The following is a 17,327-nucleotide window of genomic DNA, read 5'->3' as shown; positions in this document are numbered from 1 at the left end:
ACTTGACATACATTTCGTTGACTTGAAAAATTTAAAAACCTGTGAATAAAGGAATCATTTTCCTACCCTCTCATAGTTCTTTAATTTCCCAAAAATTATGCTTTCAGAAAAAGTTGCACTTTTCCACATCCTATACATGTAATGTACAAACACATTCTCGATATCAATGTTTTGATTGATTTAATGGTGTTTTTGTTTTCTTTGATTTTTATGTATACGATGACCCAGTCACCCATGCAATCATCTTGCAGTATAAAACAATGATTTATTGACGTGTACGGTGTATTTCTAGAAGGTTTTATTGAGCCTGTGTTTCAAAAATGGTAAAATCAATTTAGGAGTTGCAACACATTTCTTTGCATAACTTGACATTCATTTTGATGATTTCAAAAATGTAAAAACCTCTGAATAAAGGCAACTTTTTGCTACCATACCAAAGTTATCCCTTCTCAAACTCGTTTTGTTTTGGTAAAAAATAATCACATTTTTCAAAATGATGCTTAAAATTGCACTTCGTCCCATACATGTAATGTACAGAAGTTTCTCGGTATCAATGTTATGAATGATTTAATGGTTTTGTTTTCCTTCACCTTTCTGTCTCTGATCCCTTAGTCACCCAAGCAACCATCATGATATTTTTTGGCCAAAAAAAAGATGTTTAGAAGAATGAACTTTGGGAGGGTAGAAAAACGATTCCTTTATTCACAGCCTACAGGTTTTTAATTTTTTTTAATCAACGAAATGTATGTCAAGTTATGCAAAGAAATGTTTTGTAATTTTAGGGAGGAGTTATTTTTTGTGAACCCTTTATTAGGAAACTATTGTACAATATTTTCACTGCCTCGATTATTCTACAACATACTGATGTATTCTATTTTGTTACAGGGTATATTCGTCTCCGTCATATATTGTTTTCTTAATGCCGAGGTAAGTATCGTAATACTACTTGATATGACGACGAACAGAGAAGTGCGGAGAAAATAAACACTTAAACGCATCATGAGGATTTACGTTTCATACTTTATTAATCTAACCATTTTAGATACACTCAATATTCCAGGTCCTATTTCAAGCATTACAGAAACCTTATTTATAAAACTTTTTTCTCGGATCGACTTGGAACGCTGGGAGAATTTTACTGGGGTATATATCAGGAAGATTAAAGCATATTTCGCCCAGGCAGTAGATTTCACCAAATTCCTTCTACCTATTTATCTTACTGTATAACTCCATAGAGAAATCATTAGGAACAACCTGGGAAAAGTAAGCATTCAGATGACGTAATTGCCAATATTAAACACTTTTGCAGTTTGTTTGGACCGTCACCAGATAGCAATCAGTCTCAAATTGGTGACCATTTTTTTGTTTTGTTTCTAAAGACAGGTATGAATTATTTGAGTTGCTAAATTACAGGGGTAGAGGTAACATTTTGGAGAATTTTCACAGTTTTACTAAGTCAAATTGCACAATTCTGGTCTACTAGCAGTACATGGATATCATATATGCTTTTCGTGTAGTCATGTATTGACCAGAGCTCAAAAGGTCACATGGCCTTGAATTACTGCGAATGAGACCTTCTCGGATAACTTCCCGATAGTCACCGGGTAGACACCGGCAAATTTCACATGCAAATTAGATTGCGGGTGACTACCCGATAAATTTTTGTTAAACCATGCACAGCGATATTTCATCTATTGACCACGTACCAAATTATTATTTCTCTACTGGACTCGAACCCAAGACTGCATTGTACTTTATTTCAAGGTTGTACCAAGCACGGCCAGAGCATGTTCAAGAGACAATACCAGGCATTTATCATGAGGGCTACCATGCTAGTTTCATGAATACTCGGATTTACTCTTTTGTTCATATTGCTAACAGAGTATTCTTGTGATGAGTTTATAAAAATCGCTATAGGAACTTTAGAGTTTAACTGAGCTATTATTCGGAACTTAACTGCAAACTGAAACTCCCTTCTATTAACCTCTACTTTTTCAAGTATGTCTGTGTACTGTAATACATCCGAACGCATGCCGAGGTGTGGAATATGTAGTAAAAGGGAGGGCCGATAAAATCCGAAGATATGACCAAATTGATGGTTGAAGGCGGAAAAATCCGCTAAAAGGCGGAAGATGCCATATGCATGTATGTGTGCATTGTACTTGCATACACCCTAGAAAACTTCCAAAATTCTCAACAAAACTCAAAAAATATTGTTAAATTGGAATATAAAATGTCATCATCATATTGGTCTTTGATGAAAATTTTATCAAAATAGCCCTTCGGAAATTGCTTGAATCTATTCAAATATCAACCCATTTATTTTCTACAATACAGTATGTATTCTTGGGAATATGAGAGTTGTAAAATGATCTTCTACATGAATGGTTTTGTTTTTAAAGTGGTTGTAAGGATAGTTTTGCATAGTTCAGTTACTCGGGATGTTTCGGAAGGGCCTCAAAATATCGCCGTCAAACAAATCCGTATATCAAGAGATGGCGCTATTTTTTGGGCAGGGAAATATCGCTGTGCCATGGTGGATACCTTTCAGGTAATAGGTACCGGATGACTACCCGATGACTTTTTTGGGAAACTAGCGGGTAACTACCCGGTGACTTTTTTTGGGAACTAGCGGATAATTACCCGATAACTTTTCGGGGACCTAGCGGATAACTTTTGGTGACGATATACCGGGTGACCTCTTTGGAGACTTCCTGTTGACCTTTTGAGGAATGCAGAAATAAAAATTCATGAGTATGAACACATTTATTAGGCAATTTAGCTTACTATTTGTATTGTAGTTTTTGGAGAAATACAACTCTGCAGTCATGGCAGTTGAGCTAGTGCTATCTTGCTATAAGAAACTTGAAAGTGTACAATATAATTGTAGTTATTGTACAAAAATATTCTTCTGATTTAATTTGGTTTATACCTTTATAAGGTGCATACCTTTCAATTAATGTACAACCGAATTGTTATGATATCAGCATATATACATATAAATACAGTACCTAAATGTGATCACATCACTGACAGAGCAAATTTTTTTATCAAATATTATAATTCATTTACAACAAATAGCTTTTAAAACATAAAGCTTATATCGGTTAATTGGCACATTAGCTGATGATTAGTAATTAACATTAATTTTACTGTCAAAATCATGTATTATTTACTAGAAAAGATATAAACTAAAACATTCAAATGTGTCATATATTAGGTACATGTATAAAGACTACTGCATCAATATACAAATCATTTCATACAAAAAAGGGTTTTAGGCGCTAGTGCCCTAAAGCAGCACATTTTGATGTATAGTACCATTTTTTCAAAAAAAATTTATGCTTTACCAAATTTTTCCGCCCTTTTTTATTTACTAATTCTTTTTGCCGCCCCTTCGTTTTTGCCGCCACTGTTTTTGCCGCCCCTTCTTCTTCCGCCCCCTTCATTTTGGCCGCCCCCTGCTTTTACCCCGGGGGGCTGGCGCATGGTAAACAGAGGAGATTTCCGGATGTCTGCCCGAAAACTTTTGGATAACTTAATTAGTTATCCGCAAGGATAACTTAATTAGTTATCCGCAAGGATAACTCTGGAAAAGGTACCCAAAAGGTTTCTGATGACCACCGAATAGTCATCGGGTGGTCACCAGGAAACATTTCTTTTTGCTATGGGATAGCGATGTTTTCACGTATTTATTGTGGGACCTGAGAGCACATCAGACTTGTATCGAATTACATTTTTAAAACGAGGACTATGTCCTTCTGATATCAAATAATTTTTGATTTTTTGAAATTCGCGATAAAAGTCAATAGCAAATGATTAAAAAATGATATTTTTGAAATGTGACAGTCCTAGAAGTAAATTGTATAAATCTAAAAATCTGCAAATCAGTTGTCACATGACCCTTTAACCCCTGGTCAAAACAGAGCTGCTCTAAAATCATATCTCTTTTTTTTAGTACTTTTACGGGTCTTATTAAAGCAAAAACTACCAAAACCTTGACAACGACTGAGTAAAACTTCGGAAATGCTCCATAATACTATCCCTACCTCATAATTTAGTAAACATAGATATTTACCTACATCATGTCTGTATAGCGAACAATAATTGTTACCACGTTTAAACTATATACTACCTTTTGGAAGGTCCAAACAAACTACGCATAGTGTAAAAAGTGGCCAAATGATGTCATCAGAATGCCAGGTTGTTTTCCCCAGGTTGTTCATTTCGATTTCTCTGTATACATTAAGAAATAGGGCCTAGTAAAATAAGTACAGGGTGTCCCCCAAAAAAGAGGCCGCTCATTGCGCCCTCTTTTTATCCTATTACTGAAAAATTGATTAAATTTATTTTGGTATGTAAAGAACCCTTTAATCGTTAGCTTTAATAAATCAAAACAATTTCAATCGGCTCACAACTTTTGAAGATATGCTCTTTTGAATAAAAGTACCCGTTTTTCACTCTGTCCACGGATAGCAAACAGAGTGGTTGTGATGGCTCATGCTGTGGAGTGCCCTGCACGATCATCAGACCTCACACCACTTGATTTTTTTCCTTTGTGGCAAAATCCAAGATCTTCGCAAACGTTCAGTTTCAGTTTATTTCACCTTTAAATAATTATTACAAAGTAAAGCAAAATCATATGGTAGGTAAAGAAAGAAAGAAAGAAAGAAAGAAAGAAAGAAAGAAAGAAAGAAAGAAAGAAAGAAAGAAAGAAAGAAAGAAAGAAAGAAAGAAAGAAAGAAAGAAAGAAAGAAAGAAAGGAAGGAAGGAAGGAAGAAAGAAAGAAAGAAAGAAAGAAAGAAAGAAAGAAAGAAAGAAAGAAAGAAAGAAAGAAAGAAAGAAAGAAAGAAAGAAAGAAAGAAAGAAAGAAAGAAAGAAAGAAAGAACGAAAGAAAGAAAGAAAGAACTGTGACCGATTATTGAGGCACCCTTAACATTATCACCTCGAAGTTGCAGATATTGTCTAAGTAGGAGAACCATGCATTATAATGATCCCATGTGTAACTTACACCGCATTCCGCGGGATGTATTTCAAGGTCGTGAGATTGAGGTTACTCAAGGTTTTAACATTAAGGGTTTTTTTAGAGACAGTCCGTCACCTTTTAAGTTACTCATTGCTTTTAAGCCCTGCGGGGCCCTAATTCATGTTATTGGGGTCCCACTTGGAGCGTTTAGTCGTCGTAGGGAGTCAACCGCCTCGGGCCTGCCGGCTATGCGACCTTGATGTTTTTTGTTCAAACTGCAAGCCAGTTTTGAGAAATGTTTTCTGGTTAGAGTTGACAAGCTATACAAGACATATCTCGATCCTTTGAGCATTGTGTCTAAAAAATTGCCTTTTCAGGGAAGTCACATTTCTGTATTTTTAACTGCTATCTTGTTCAAGGCATACAGGTACAGCAAGACAGAATTTGTATAGTGAATAGGTGCCCGTAACTGACTCAACAGTATTTCACCGATCAAAGACATGAATCGTTAATTGCCATGATTTTAATGCAAATAATGATGAAAATAACTTGGACGCTGCATAAATTTGAAATTTATTTTGGCCAAGGTTACTGTGTATTTGTTTTCTTATGACAATGCGTCATATTTTACTATGCATTACGTTTACCTTGAAGTATTAAGTTATAGGATTTGTTTGAGGGTTAGGGGTGGGTGTGTGGGTATGTGGGTAGTGTTTTTCTTAGAATATTAGAACATTCAGGATGATATAGCTATTATTTTTTATTAATTTTGTCAATCCTTGTAATCATCACAGGTAAGACAGGCGATTACCAGGCGACTATCCAATAACATGGACCCATATGGTAACAACACTCGAGCCAGGAGAACGACGCAGACACACACCAATGGAAGTTGCGTCATAGCAACGTCATCCGAAGTCGCTATGGCCGTGACCTTCCAAAAGAAACTACATCCGTCTAGTCCAAATGACTACCAAATGAATGAAATGAAACCTTTCCGGGAAGAAATGGAGGACACCTTGTGTGAGGAGAACGAAGAACGACAAAGACTTCAAAAACCAAATAAAGACAGAAGAAACACCATGGAAAATATTGAAGAGGATGAAGACGAAAATCCGGAAAAACAACACATTCTTTCTCACTCAATGTAGATTTTATACAAAATGTTTATTCTGTGTAATGTATCAGATAGGCAAAAGAAAAACAAACAAAAAAACCAATAAATTAGGTTTGTCTCAGAAGAAAATGAAAAAAAAACACGTTTATTTACCAAATCAAACATCATCGAATCATATGAAAAAAGTAAAGAACTATAATTCAAAATTCAAAACCTACATGCGCAGTCTTCTGAGACAAATCTCTTTTTGTTTTGACCTTATACAGGGTGTCCCAATAAAAACAGAACCCTTTTTGCGCCCTCTTTTTCTCCTATTTCTGACAAGTTAATCACATGTATTTATTCGTTAACGTTAATAAACCGAAAGAAATATTTCAATCGGCTCACTACTTTTGAAGATATGCTCTTTTAAAGAAATGTACCCGTTTTTACTCTGTTCACGGCAGAGATTTGGCTACTTCAAGATGAGTACACGTACCATTCACGAATATCAAGCATTCCTCAGTGATAACTTTATAAAATAACGAACTTTATTAAGGGAATGGGCTTTACCGGTAGACATATGGGCTATGGGTTGTTAAGTGTCATTAACTTGTCACCAGAATGGATGTGGCATGAGATTTCTCTTGCTAGCTATACATGCAATTAAACTTTTTGCTTGGTTATTTATGCCTTATTGTTTTTATTGTGTTTCTTACTTTCTTTTTTATTTACAACATGTCGTTTTCTCTTTTGAGATAAAAGGTAGCCTGAAAGGGCTGTTTGGTATGTCCTTGGTTCTTCTGAAGTGAGTTTACTGTGCTGCTTTGTCTTCTACCTGGTTGCCTACTTGACGAATACATGTTTCAGCCCTGGTCCTCATTGAATCAATTGCATTGCGTACCCTCCTTGTGCGTCGTATACTTGCGAATGCAGCAGTAATACGGTTACGAAGATGTTGGAGGCTAGCTGGTGATCCTCGCTCAGAGTGAATGCGTTCTAAAGCCTAATGCTATTATCTAGCCATGTCATTAACCGTGTGTTTCATTTTAAGTATTTGATGTAGCCAAACCTCATCCGTGGACAGAGTGAAAAACGGGTATATTTCTTAAAGAGGGCATATCTTCAAAAATTGTGAGCAGATTGAAATAATTGTTTTGGTTTATTAAAGCTAACGATTTAGGGTTTTTTACATACCAAAATACAGAAATAGGAGAACAAGGCGCAATGAGGGTTCTGTTTTTTATTGGGACTCCCTGTATGTATGTATTGTATTATTTTGATATTTTTTACTGCCGGATTTTGACAATGTTCTAAATATCATAGTTCGGCTCGTAATTACCTCTGCTGACGGTCAATAGAAAATGTTCTGAAAAGATAATGATTTTTCAGTCAATTTCAACACAGTCTTTCTTCAAATAAGAAAACCATATGATTTTTCATTAAAGGTCAACACAAACCTTCTTTAAAGATAGGTTGTCAGACTTTTTTTCGTATTGTGTTTTGTACACCTCACATTGAGGCCTGTACCAAAATAACTCAATTCCCAAATTTTAAGATACGTTGCACGAACCGTTTTGATATTGGAAGTAAAACGTGTTGCCAAAAAGAACGGTATGTGTGGTATTGTGGATGAGGCTATCATATTTTCATTCTAAACTTAATATATTTTAGGCCTACAATTATGAGCTTTCTGATGCCCCAAATCTCCACTTTGATAGGAAAAAGTGGGGGATGAGGCTGTTGATCAGGTCACACATCTTTGAATTATAGAGAACATTTATAGTTTATTTGAAATACAGTACCGCAGTGGGTACATAAACACTTATAGATGATTTTGATTTAAACTTTTGATCCAAACACAAGGAATTAATTCCTACCTCGGAATTTTCAGATGGTACTCCATCTTTCATCAAGTCGTGATCTTTTTGACCTTTGACCTGATAACAGACTCGTAGACTCCTGCGAGTTTGAACTCACTCGCTGATGAAAGATGGAGTACCATCTGAAAATTCCGAGGTAGGAATTAATTCATTGTGTTTGGATCAAAAGTTTAAATCAAAATCATGATTTATACCAACACAGATGAAGTTTCATGAACACTTATAGATTTTGGAAACAACTAACAACAATATACGCTCCGTCTGTTAACATAAAATAGGAATACTAATGAGAGAAGACCCTTTCTGCCGGATCTTCAGAGCCTTTTCGTGTTAGTATTTATTTGACACAAGTGTTGACGGACTCAATTTATATAGAAGCTCTGCAATATAACAAGAGGTAAGAATACCGCAGCAAAAGGGTACAACTGCTATCGAGACCAGCAAATTAATTACAAACCTGTGCTTTTTGTTGTCGTCAATTGTTACCTGTACTCTACGTTTGTGGTATGGCTGTACAAAAACCGATCTTGTTGTGTCGCTCTTTAATTTTATGCACATTCCAACCCAGTTCGTGAATGTTAACATCAGCATAGTCGAGTGGTTGTCGAAGATAGTGATCATACGTTTCTACAGAGGCAACATGATTATGAAGAGCTTGTTTCTAAAAGGGAATAAATCCACCTTTGTTAACATCGATTTCATGACCCGAAATGTAATGTTATTAAAACGTTTTTACCAAACCCAACATATAACACGTTTAATTGCGTTTTAAAAATATTTTGTCTTTCCTGGGGTTGTGTCGGTGACCACTGCATTTATTTACTTGATATTAACAAGGTTTCGCTATATTTCTGTTCTCAACATTTTTACGGGTTTTATTTAAAATGAAAACAATTTGTAAGAAATAAAATGTTTGTGTCTTATCAGTATTTGTAGAATTGTTTGACCAAGACAGCAGTACAGTGATGGCCAGTGTAATAGTCCGAGGGTTTTGCGTGAGTCTTTTGATTGCGTTGTCACGTGGCGTTTTATCGGACATCAAGCGCCAAACTAACAATGCTGTAGCATAGGAGAAAGACAGAAATTTCGTATATACGAGGGTCAGTCAGTATGTAATGAAAGTTGACCTTTGACCCCATATATTGACTATTTTGTATTTTATGATCACATAAAGACTGTACCTTCATGTTTCAAACCACATGCACAAATGATACCACATACTTGATTACGTAACGTAACAACATTAGCATGTTGCATAACATTAGCATAACAATTGTGATTTTACCCTTTCGTTGTTAACTAAACATATCTCGAGATTAAAACAAGCATATTGAACAGAACAAACGGTATTTTAGAGCTACGACTACCCCCTTGACGTTGATGTAAGCATCATGTCACAATTTTCTAATTGCCAAAGAGGACGCTTTTTACTTGCACTTGTTGTTTTAAAACAGGCTGTATAAAATATAACAATAGTAGAATAACAGTTATATTTTAATCACGGTTTCAAATGTTTTCTAGGGAAACTCCCATCACGTTTTATTGTTTAGGAGTTTGCTCCACGTTTGTTATTGTTGGCAATATCAAAATGTTCATAGAAAGAAAAGCATTTTTTGTCAAAAATTAAACATATTTGACCACATGTTATAAATAAATTAAAACCTTTCCAGTTCACCAAAATGATTCTATGAGCTGGAAGTTTGTGTTCAACTAATTTCAGCCAATTATTTCTCTTAAGGGTTCCAAAATGAGCGTTTATTGCGTTTCGACAGTATTTTTTGTGGGACATGAGAGCACCTCAGACCTATCGAATTGCGTTCTGAATACGAAGCATGTCTTTCTGATATCAAATAATTTTCATTTTTTGAAAATCACAATATAATACAAATTTTATGACAAATTATAAAAATTTGACATTTTTCAAATTTTTGATATATAACAGTCCTCGAAGTAAATGATATAAAGCTAATGATATATTCTTAAAGTGTATGTAGCTGGGAGGAAAAGCCGACGATCAATTGAAAATTTTGACCTTTCATATTAAAGATATGGATTTTTTTCCCAAAATGACCTAATATTTTTTGGTGTTTTGGGAAAAAAAATCCATATCTTTAATACGAAAGGTTAAAATTTTCAATTGATCGTCGGCTTTTCATCCCACCTACATACACTTTAAGTATAAATCATCAGATTTATAAAGTTTACTTCAAGTACTGTTAAATATCAAAAATATCAATTTTAATGATTTGCCATAAAATGTGTATTAAATTGCGAATTTCAAAAATCAAAATTATTTGATATCAGAGTGACATTCTTCGTATTCAGAATGCAATTCGATATGTCTGATGTGCTCTCATGTCCCAAGATAAATACTGTCCAAACGTTCATACCCCAGCCCTTAATAAATCGACTCATTTTCAGTCAGTGACTGTAGACCATTGATTTTAAGCTAACGCTGTTATATAATCAAGTGTGTGATATCATTTTACATGATTGTGTTGTTTGAAACGCAAAGGTACAGTATTTGTGTGATCATAGAGAAATGCCTTGAAAGTATTGCATAATAACAAGTCAACTTTCATTACATACTGACCAACCTTGGTATCTTTAGTGCATAAGGTAAGCATCACTATTCAGTTCACTGTAAGGTATGTGTCTTTGAGCACACTAAATTCGAAAACGTGCTTAAATGATAAAATGGACAATTCTCAAAATGCAGTGTAAAAGCTGTAGAGTAATGACTTTTGTCATTGCTTAAAATGTTACCATCAAATTATCATACTAAAAGAAAAGTCGTAACTTTTATACTGTGTATACTGGACCTAACCATATCGTGCTGTCTATAGTTGTTGGTTTAGATGTGTAGTTTTATATGTAAATAAAAATGTTTCCGTGATGTTACCGAGAGATTTAAAACCTGCCAATTAATATGAGCTTTGTATAAAATGAATTTGCCATAATGTAAATATGTAAATAAAACTCTTTTATAGCATTGTGAAATAAAACAAATTATGTATCTCTTGCTTTATTAACACGCAAGTACATAATATAAAATAAGTTCAGTGAATAAATTGTACATCGAATCAAATAGGTTTTTACATCGAATCAATTGATATATATGACGTGTCATGTCAAAAGGAGACACTTTTGGGCAGGATCGTAAATGGAGAAATAGCCAAAAATCTGCTCGGGGTGATTTTTTCACAATTTGGGTTTGTTTCGAATTTGTGATGTTATCAATGTTAAAAATATTGTCTGATAGTTTCAGAGCCGAATATAACTGGCATCTTGTATCTTTTGAGACATTTCTCAAGGTAATTCCTACTCTCAACATTATCAACAATATTTTTAAAGGCCGATATCTCAATTTCCAATTTTATAATACTATAACTTACAAACTCAATATCTTCGTTTAGGAATGTCCAATTACATTGGGGAAAACGGCATTGTGGAGCAAAATATCTAAAAATATAGGTAAAAATCTCAAAATTTATAACCTGCTCAAAAGTGTCTCCTTTTGACATGACACGTCACATATTTGCTTAACAAACCCAGTAAGTTTTTACTTACTCTACTCGTTAGATGTTAACATCTGAACCACTTCATCGGAAAACTGACTTCCGGTCGTGTGTGGTAAATGGGGTCTTATCTCCATTCTTGGGAGGAAACCAACCCACACTGATCAATACCTCAGTTTTAATTTAGAACACCCCTCCGTCAGAAAATGGGTGTAGTCCGAACTCTAAAAACCTTAAAAACGCGGCTATCCTAAATGGGCAGTTTATCAAGTGAGAGAAAAAATACAACAAAAATCTAAAGTGGCTGAGAAACCTAGCGCGAAGAAAGATACAAAAATGAGGACAAAAACAAAGGGATGAAAGTGCTCCCTTATGCCAATGGAATTTTTGAACGAGTACAAAGAATTTTCAGAAAGCACAATGTCGACACTGCAATGAAGCCCTATCAAACCCTAAAAAACACTGGTCAGCCAAAAGACAATAGAGCCAAGCTAAAGACGGACAATTGTATTTATGAGATCGGCTGCCAAAACTGCGATCTTGGTTATGTTGGTGAGACCCCTCGGTTGTTTTTTGATGCTTTTGTGCGATTTTGGTCCGATAATATGGTCCAGGACCATGTGTTCCTGCACCATATGGTACAGGGGCGTGTTTAACTTATAAATATTTTCAATTTGTTTGTCAAACATGCTCCTGGAGCATGTACTAAAAAAGTCAAACATGCTCATGTTCACATCTGATGAAGTCCTCCGACGAGATGGACGAAATAATAGAGTAAGTGATAACTTATTGGTTTTGTCATGCGAATAATACCAATTGATATATAATAGGTTAACATTGTTACAAGTCCTACTGACTCAAGGCCAACATTCCCTTTTACCCAAATTCACACGAATGCATAACACAAATACACTGTTTGATTAAGCTAACATAATCTAAAGTCTTTAATTGAAAGTAAAATATGATTGGCACTATATATGACAACAAAATGCACTTACAAAATAATCACACAATCACAATTTTTAACTACTCAGTTCTTAACCAGCAGTCTTCTAGGTGATCATGAGTTCTTGCAATATTCTGGAAGTCCATTGTACACTTGCATACATATATCCTTGCGTATAAAATTCCTCGCACAGAAATGGTGCTACTTTCTCCAAATACTTAACTCATTGCGCAACTTTCCAAACACATCTCTCCTTGCGCCGTTCTGCGAACACTTTTTAGTTAAAACGCCATGCGCAGTTCTCCAAACTCTTAACTCCTTGCGCAGTTCTCTAAAAACTTAACTCCTTGCGCAGTTCTCAGATTCAGATTCAGATTAAATTTATTTTAAATTCGTGGCCCGTAGGCCAAATTACATGAAATATTACATTTGCCTTATAAAATATACATAAGATCACAATACAATTGCTCAAAGAAATCTCACACTCACACAGCTGACACACACCTAACATCTCCACACACCTTACATACACCCACACCCAAACTATCAGCCCTCCACAAAAAACACCCCAGACACACAACAGATGCACTAAAGAATGTAATTTTATAAAACAGTAATTAATAAATAACATTAACAAAATATTGCATATAAATTGGACCAGCCCAATTATAAGGGGCAGATCGGATACATCAATATACTCGTAAAAATTATAGGGTATTGAGCTGTTCCCATATCTTTTTGTTTGGGTTCAGGGTACCTGATACTTATTGCACTGTCTAAGGGTCATATTGTGGGTCCTCATATTGTGTGGAAACAATTCTGAGTACTTTCAGATTTGAAACATTTTTGAGCAAACTGTGTACAGAGATGTAATCTTCTATCATTCATAGTTTGGAGTTCCAACTGATCAAGAGAATCTGTGTAGGATGAGTAATTAGCACCAACGACAATGCGGCAAGCCCTCTTTTGGATGAGCTCTAATTGATGTGCCTGGTCGTTGGTATTACTACCATGCCAGACAGGGGCTGCATACTCGCAAGTTGGGCGAACATAACCGAACATAGCCAAGATTAGACTGGACAGTCAGTCCCAAGAGCTTAGTTTCAGATATCACCTCAAGCTCAATCCCAGCAGTGTGAAGACTAGGAGGGACAGGAGGTTCCCTCATGAAACAAACCTCCATCACCTTACACTTACTCGGATTGAGCTTGAGATGATGGTCTTTTGCCCAATCATCCAAGTCCTGAAAATCAGATCTAATATGTCTGACTTGTTTAGCAGGACGAACCTCTCCAACGGTGAGATCATCGACATACTTAAAGCTTTTAGTCAGAGGCTCCTCAGAAGCATTGTTGATTACGCTAAGAAATGTGATGGGCCCAGCTTAGTGCAACAAACCCCTCACACACTTTTGCCCGAAGGGGAAGTCAATGAGATTGGCCGTAGTTTTGAGATTGTAGCAGGGGTTTCCATTGGAATTGGGGCAATTGTGGCATCTTTCCAAACTGGGGGAACCATTCCATCTTTTAAAGATGAGTTGAATATATATGTTACTGGGATGCGAAACTCACAGTCAAAGTCTCCAATCAACCTCCCGCGAAGACCGTCAAGTCCTGCTGTTTTTTTAACATTCAGTTTCTTCAGATCATTGTACATGTCCCATACCTGGAGGAAGGCAGGAAGCGCCTGTACTTTGTGAGACTGAGACAAGTTTATCATTTATAGCCCTTGCAATTGCTTTTTAATCATTTTGCTGGACATCAGCGACTGAGATAATTGGCCTTTTCTGTGTTGGTTATTAGTTGGATTCCCTTACGCCAGCCTTATGGATCGCTTGACTTGAAGTTCTGAATGCAATCTCTGTAGTCAAAGTTCTTCACTTGATCGATGGAACGACTAACCTTATTGCGGAGAAATCGCCAGAGAAACATTTTCTTCTCTGCAAAAGCTACCTGACGTTTCCTGATTAGGTTCTTAATCTCAGGAGTGATCCAAGGTTTATCCTCGGAATGAAGTTTGATAGCCTTAGAAGGGAAGTGAAGATCAATTGCTACCTGAACAGTAGCATAAAATGGAGCAGGTGATGTCGCGTTCCGAACCTCAGTCCCAGAATGTTTGGTTATCCATCTTACAAACTCACCCCCACATTGTTTCCGTAATGGCCTAACTGTTCTTTTGTGAGATTTACCGTTCTTACTATACCCTACTGGTGACCAGTAGACAGTGTTGTGGAGTACCATCGTACTTCTGAAGGTGTGTAATGGTCAAATCCAAGATAGCATTGTTACGTGTTGTTTTATCAACAACTTGTTTATCAACAACTTGTTTTCTCCAAACAATTAACTCCTTGCGCTGTTCTCTAAACATGTAACTCCTTCAGGAAACAAGCTTCGTTTTGCACTGCTTCACTCCTATTCGTTACTGTATTAAAATAGCACATTATTGGCTATGCAAACTGGTTAAAATGTACCCCCTTTTGAAGCACAATGATGTCCAACACACACATGTAGAGAGTCTACAATCTCTCTTCACATTCTGCCAAGAGCAAACTCACTTCTTTTCCACTTGTGTATTCATCAAAAAACCAGGGATTCCCCTAATAGTGCAATACACTTAACTTGCTGGAATAGTAGGGATTTCCCCAAATATACAAAATCAGAAATGATTCAATTTGTTGTTGATGCATCAGAGATTAAGAGGGGATTCCCAGAACTGTCACTATTCATGAAATAATCTAACTTTTAAACAAAGATGAATAATCAAATTAAATTACCCAGGGCACATCACAACATGGTTTGACTTTTTAACACGCGGATCGGATGGGTCTACTCAAGTAAATGTATATACAAACGTGACTATATATTTCACATGTCCTAAACGAGTTTGCCCCTTCCGGCAAATATTAGCGTCAAATAACTTTTTTTTAAACGTTTTTGTTTTTGCAAGGAATTATGTAGCTTGAATGAACTTGGGCTCAATGTTGCCCACAAAATGGATAAATCAACAATAGGCCCTACTTAAAAGTTGAAGTAAATTTTCAAGCTTCATTTCGTAAACTCTCTATTATTGTCTCACTCACTGAAACTGGTGAGAATTGCTAATTAGCTCACCACAAATATTATTTGTTTTGCATCAAATGACTTGAAAATTCAAATTCTTTTTATGTTAACCATTCCTCATCAAAATGTCCCATGTCTCATCCAATACCTCATCTAGGGATAATACTAGGAATAGAAATGGAGCCTGAACAATATTCTGCAGAACTCCTGTGGAGACATCAAAGGATCGAACAGATATTGCCATCTCCCATTGCAACACTTATTATTGTTGTTCTTGTTCTTGTTGTTGCTGTTGTTGTTGTTGTTGTTGTTGTTGTTGTTGTTGTTGTTGTTGTTGTTGTTGTTGTTGTTGTTCATGGTTGAACAAATTACTCATGATCGGTTGAGTAAACTCAGTAACCAAAGTTCTTGATATCTGATACAGAAATTTCACTTACTTTTTGTACGTTTCAGCAACACTGTTGCCTTTGTCAACAAAGTAAGTGCAATTTCTGGATCAGATATCAAGAACTTTGGTTACGGAGTTTACTCTACCGATCCTGATGAATTTGTTCAACCATGTTCGACAATCTTATGGACAGAGCACAGTAAAACATATCCGTGATTTAGAAAATTGTGAGAAAAACACAGCGTCATAGAAACCATTTTGTCTATAGCCTCCGTTGCCGTGATCGAAAGCTAACCCCACCCAGTTTAAAACTACGTTGCCAAATGAATACCAACAAAGCCAAGGACATCATCAAATGTGTGGAAGAAGGTCTTATCAGAGAGAAGATTCGATCGAGTCTAAATAATAAAATCAAGAACCTAAAAGCCAAACAAGATCAGCTCAAAGACGTAAACAATGAGTTTCAATGTGATTTAGGACAAAAGATCGAGCGTCACTTACCGACTGTTAGCGCGGCTACGTATCAAGATACCAAACGCCGTCACCTACAGAAGCTAGAGATATTGACAAAAAAGCCGCCAATAACAAAAAGTTCCATGATTCTGCGATTAATCTGTCAGGTTCGACTTAAAGTTATTCAAAGAGAGTGTGTTCATCAGCTCACAGACCACATCAACCAAGAAGACAAGTCAGGCTCCATCAAATTTACCTTTGAACAAGAATCGCGAGGTCAGCTTTCATGTCTGGACACCCTAATTGGTGAAGAAAGACGATGGAACAGTGAAGGTGTTGGTCTATAGATCGCAAGCTACGCATACCGTCCAATATCTCAACTACACCAATTTCTCAACTACCAGTCACACCATACTTTACATCAGAAAATGGGGGTGATACGCACGTTATACAACAGGAAGGACACCATAGTAATAGAAGAGGAGGACAAGGTTTAGGAAGAAAAGAATATCCAGGAAGCGCTCCAAACTTGCGGTTACACTCTTGTTCCGGCAGTTAACAGTCGCCAAGTATAACTAGAAAAGTTTAAGATTTTTAAACATTTAATGTTCAAAGGCGTGATTTTGCGCTTAATCTGCAAAGTTTAATGTATGTTAAAAGACTGTTAAACTCGAGCGTATAAAGGTGGTTATTTTTTGTTACGTTAAAAGGCGTTAAACTGTGTAATGTTTAGTGGAATTGTACTTTACCTGTTTAACGATACATCTCGCGCCACGGAATTTTAACCAATTATTGTTTAAAATGACAAAAGCAAATGGCGGCCACGAGTGAATGCTGGTCGTGCTGCTTATGGTCTCCTGAAAATTCGTTCAAATAGGTAGGTTTGAGTCAATCAGGTTGTACCAAACTCGAGATTCGTTTGATAAGTTATGCATAGACATCGTTGAGACACAAAGGATGGATATTGATGCGTTCATTTGCTAGATTTAACAACGTCATTGGGATTGACATTCTAGC

At 36.1% G+C, this 17,327-nt stretch overlaps 1 protein-coding gene across 1 annotated transcript in view; it reads left to right on the top strand.

The window, feature by feature from the left end:
* The window catches only part of LOC140151504 (corticotropin-releasing factor receptor 2-like), a 223,384-nt gene extending 216,948 nt beyond the window's left edge, over positions 1-6,436 (top strand). The window contains exons 11-12 of the mRNA XM_072173863.1: positions 886-927; positions 5,762-6,436. Coding sequence (XP_072029964.1) covers positions 886-927; positions 5,762-6,118 — 399 coding nt within the window. The 3' untranslated portion in view covers positions 6,119-6,436. The remainder of the gene's footprint in view (positions 1-885; positions 928-5,761) is intronic.
* The last annotated feature ends 10,891 nt before the right edge of the window (positions 6,437-17,327 follow it).

This window comes from Amphiura filiformis, chromosome 4 (assembly GCF_039555335.1).
Source record: "Amphiura filiformis chromosome 4, Afil_fr2py, whole genome shotgun sequence".
NCBI classification, from domain to species: Eukaryota; Metazoa; Echinodermata; class Ophiuroidea; order Amphilepidida; family Amphiuridae; genus Amphiura; species Amphiura filiformis.
This window is presented reverse-complemented; position numbering and strand designations above follow the sequence as displayed.